The sequence below is a fragment of the Sinocyclocheilus rhinocerous genome, unplaced genomic scaffold (genome assembly GCF_001515625.1).
Source record: "Sinocyclocheilus rhinocerous isolate Xijiao unplaced genomic scaffold, SAMN03320098_v1.1 C36991303, whole genome shotgun sequence".
Classification (NCBI taxonomy): domain Eukaryota; kingdom Metazoa; phylum Chordata; class Actinopteri; order Cypriniformes; family Cyprinidae; genus Sinocyclocheilus; species Sinocyclocheilus rhinocerous.
In genome coordinates, this window is record NW_015787141.1 from 1 (window position 1) to 3,398 (window position 3,398).

The following is a 3,398-nucleotide window of genomic DNA, read 5'->3' on the forward strand; positions in this document are numbered from 1 at the left end:
TAAAGTTGAAAAAGTGAAAAAGCATAATAGCACCCCTTTAAGGAAAGTGTGGAGCCATCTCCGAGTTTAATTGAGACTTGCATGTGCACTCAGAGCAGAAGAGACTCTCTGTGCACATTTTTGTTTAATATCTGCTAATTTAACCTTTAGATGTGCATTTTTAATGATCTAGCACAGTTGACTGGCTTGTGGTGCTTGAGAAATGAAAAACAGTTTAATCAAGGTTTTCTTTGTGTGTGTCTGTTGTTTTCAGTTCTTGATTAGGAATTCTTGCAAAAAAAGTGTAAAATCTTGAAAAATCATTCTGATCAGAAAACATTTCTTGCTATTATCAACAGTTGTGCTGCCTAATATTTTGTTGGAAACCAAGATACATTTTCAAAGTATTCCTTGATGAATACAAAGCTCAAAAGAACATTTATTTGAAATAGAAATATTTTGTAACTAACTTTATAAATATATTTACTGTCACATGATACATTTAAAAAAATGTTAAATTTCATTAGGTTAATTTGTGTACTTTTATTTGTCTTAAAAATGTATTTTGTTTTTAAAGCAAAACATCTTACAGACTCTGCAAGGGGTAAGAAACCGTAAAAAAACATACTCACCAAAACTTTTTCTCCAGACTGCCAGTTCCTATAAGGAGAAAGTTAGTGTGTCAGAAATACATTTACATAACCAAATAAAGAATCTCCCCTGTACAGTAGGAGTGTCTCTTATGGAGGAGCAAACATAAGCTCATATTGGCACAAAAGATTGAATGAATAAAATAAATTAAGGCCACTCGGAGAGAAAGTTCTTCATACTCAGTCACGATCTCTTTCATCTCGTGTCCTCCTTTCAGTGAACCTGAAATAACAAACCTTCAGCGACTGCGATGACGGTCTGAATTAACAACACCGCTCACAAACTCTTCTGATTCAAGCCCTTTGATGCTTTTTGAAGCTATTCTGTCCTGAGTACAATTGTCACGGCTAATACTGACAAGTACAAAGTCACTAAGGCTTTACGAAGCCAGAACGTCTTCACTAGTGTTGTATAATGACAGCCTATTCCTCGCAGGCCTCTCCAGTTATATTTGTGCTGCTCCTCTATTGCTGTCGATCACGTGTCTTGTTGGACCAGTTCATCTTGCACGTTTCCAGAGGCTTCTGTAAGCCGAGATGAACCTGAGGCAATTTGATGTTTATATTATTCTATGTCATGTATGAATATGTTAGGCATACTCTGCTCCCTCGACACTGTTTGGCTGTTTATAGAGCCTCCGGCAGTCACAGAGACGGGTGTGATATCTTAAAGGAATATTCCAAGTTCAGTACAAGTTAAGCTCAGTTCCCCCCAAACAACTTTTCTAGGAGTATGTAAGTTTGATGAGCGGTTACAAAATTCTCTGAAAAATTCTATGGCAGCAATAAATATACTTGTACAGCACAGTGATATATTTATGACAAACTCTCAAAAATTACATACAGTTGCTTTAAGTTTGTGTAACAGAAAAAAAAACCTTTAGATTGTGAAGATGGTCACCTCACGAAAGTTGATGCATTTGTGTAAGTCGTGCTAAACGTTGTATGCGAGAGAGAAGACTCTTGCAGTCTTTGGGTAAACCCATTAAGTGTGTTAGTTAAGTCGTATCTCGTTAGTGCTCATCGTTAGTACTTTTACCCTGTAATTCTCAAGCCGCAGCCTTCTGGTCAGAAGCCATGAAGTACATCTACTTGGACTAAAAGTGCAGAGTTACTTGCACCACTGCTGAACTGCAGTAATAATCGACACACAACAAACTGCTTTGGTTCCTCGGCCATCTGGGCTCAGTGCACGTATGAGAGGACTGCAGTTCGCTCGGTTGGTTTTGTGATCATTAAATAATTGTTTTTCATTATTTCATTTCATTTCATGGATTTAATGAGATAAAATTGTAAGGCTTGTGGTTTGTGATGCTATTCACTGAGGATTTTTTAGTCCTTTGGTTTGAAGTCCTCCATTCTCCTATTTGACAGATTTTCTTTTAGGCATTATGCTGTTATCACAAAATCAATTCACAAATTTCTGTCTAAAATGTGACAAATTATACAATAGCAGGATACATATTCTGTAAGGAAACAAGAGGATGAGAGAGTAACTTAGTTTATAGTTTTTTTTAAATATTCATAGTTACTTGTAGAAAATATATAAATGTATATATAAAAAAAGTATGTATGTTGGTGCCATTGAAAATATTGGCAGGGCAAGTAAAAATATATTATATACATATATAAAAATAAAAATAATAATAAAATGTGTGTGTGTTTCTGTGCCAGCAGGTCAAATACAGGGGGCGGTTCACCAGAAGAAGCTATTGTTGTGGAGACAGGAAGTGATGAGAAAGACGGCATGACGGATTCTCTTTCATCTTTGTGTTTAAAGCAAGTCTTCCCTAAATACACCAAGCAGTTTCAGTACTTGCGGGCCGTGGAACGCATCGCTGCCCTTTTCCTGCGCTTCCTTGGTGTCAAAGGAACCATGAGACTGGGTCCGACCAGCTTTCGCACCTTCATCAGGCAAGTCATTAGTTCCTGTAGCTCAACTGATAGAGCGTGGCATTAGCAAAGCCAGGGTCATGCTGGTAAAATGTAAACCTTGAAAGCAACATCTGCAAAATGAATACATGCAAATGTAACAAAAACACATTACATATATCATTATGGCTAAATGAAATGGAATCAGTGTGATTCTGCCTCCATAGTGTCAGAATAAGGCAACATTCAGGTGTCACGTACCACATTAATCGAGCGTCTCCTTTAGGAACTGCAAGCTGAGTAACAGCAGCTTCTCGATGGCTTCAGCGGACATCCTGTACATCGACATCACCCGTCGCTGGGCTGCAATGCTCCCCGACTCCAGAGAGGCAGGCAAGCGGCCCACCAATCATGATGCAATTTACAGCACATCTTCACTCCCGAGGCCAACACACAATCAAAAAGCTGTTAAACAGCCTCCCCGATAAAAGACACATTTGCAACTATTCATCATAGCGCATTTCCCCTCGCATGCAGTCATAAATGAGATCGTCAGGGGAGATAATTGACAAATTAATTCACTTCTTCTTTCATTTGCCCAGTACTTGTAAATTGGAAAAAATGCCAATCAATTAATGCCACATAACCAAATTTTCAAGTTCTGCCTCAATCTTTCCCATTTCATTTTTTTTTTTTCTTTAACTTTGAAAAGATACTTTGGTAAATGGGAATGTGTGTGTGTGTGTGTGTGTGTCTGTGTCAAAGCTAATGTGCCCACAAGTCATTTCTGCTTTTAAATGAGCACTGGTAATATTCTTTGTGATGGTGCATTAGGTTGGGTCATGCTAGCATCGTTTTCTTGGAGGAACGTATGAAATGAATAATGCATGCCAGGCC

The 3,398-nt window shown here is 38.0% G+C and overlaps 1 protein-coding gene across 1 annotated transcript; it reads left to right on the plus strand.

The window, feature by feature from the left end:
- Positions 1-2,312: 2,312 nt before the first annotated feature.
- On the plus strand, positions 2,313-3,096 carry LOC107736799 (tubulin polyglutamylase TTLL11-like). Its single transcript, XM_016548147.1, has 2 exons — positions 2,313-2,543; positions 2,788-3,096. Exons 1-2 carry the CDS (start codon positions 2,377-2,379, stop codon positions 2,987-2,989), a joined length of 369 nt encoding a protein of 122 aa, XP_016403633.1. The 5' UTR covers positions 2,313-2,376; the 3' UTR covers positions 2,990-3,096.
- The last annotated feature ends 302 nt before the right edge of the window (positions 3,097-3,398 follow it).

Excerpts from the sequence above, each read along its gene's own strand:
- LOC107736799 (XM_016548147.1), top strand. The coding sequence starts at position 2,377 with ATGACGGATTCTCTTTCATCTTTGTGTTTAAAGCAAGTCTTCCCTAAA. Across the intron at positions 2,544-2,787 it reads AGCTTTCGCACCTTCATCAG|GAACTGCAAGCTGAGTAACA; the intron begins GCAAGTCATTAG and ends CGTCTCCTTTAG.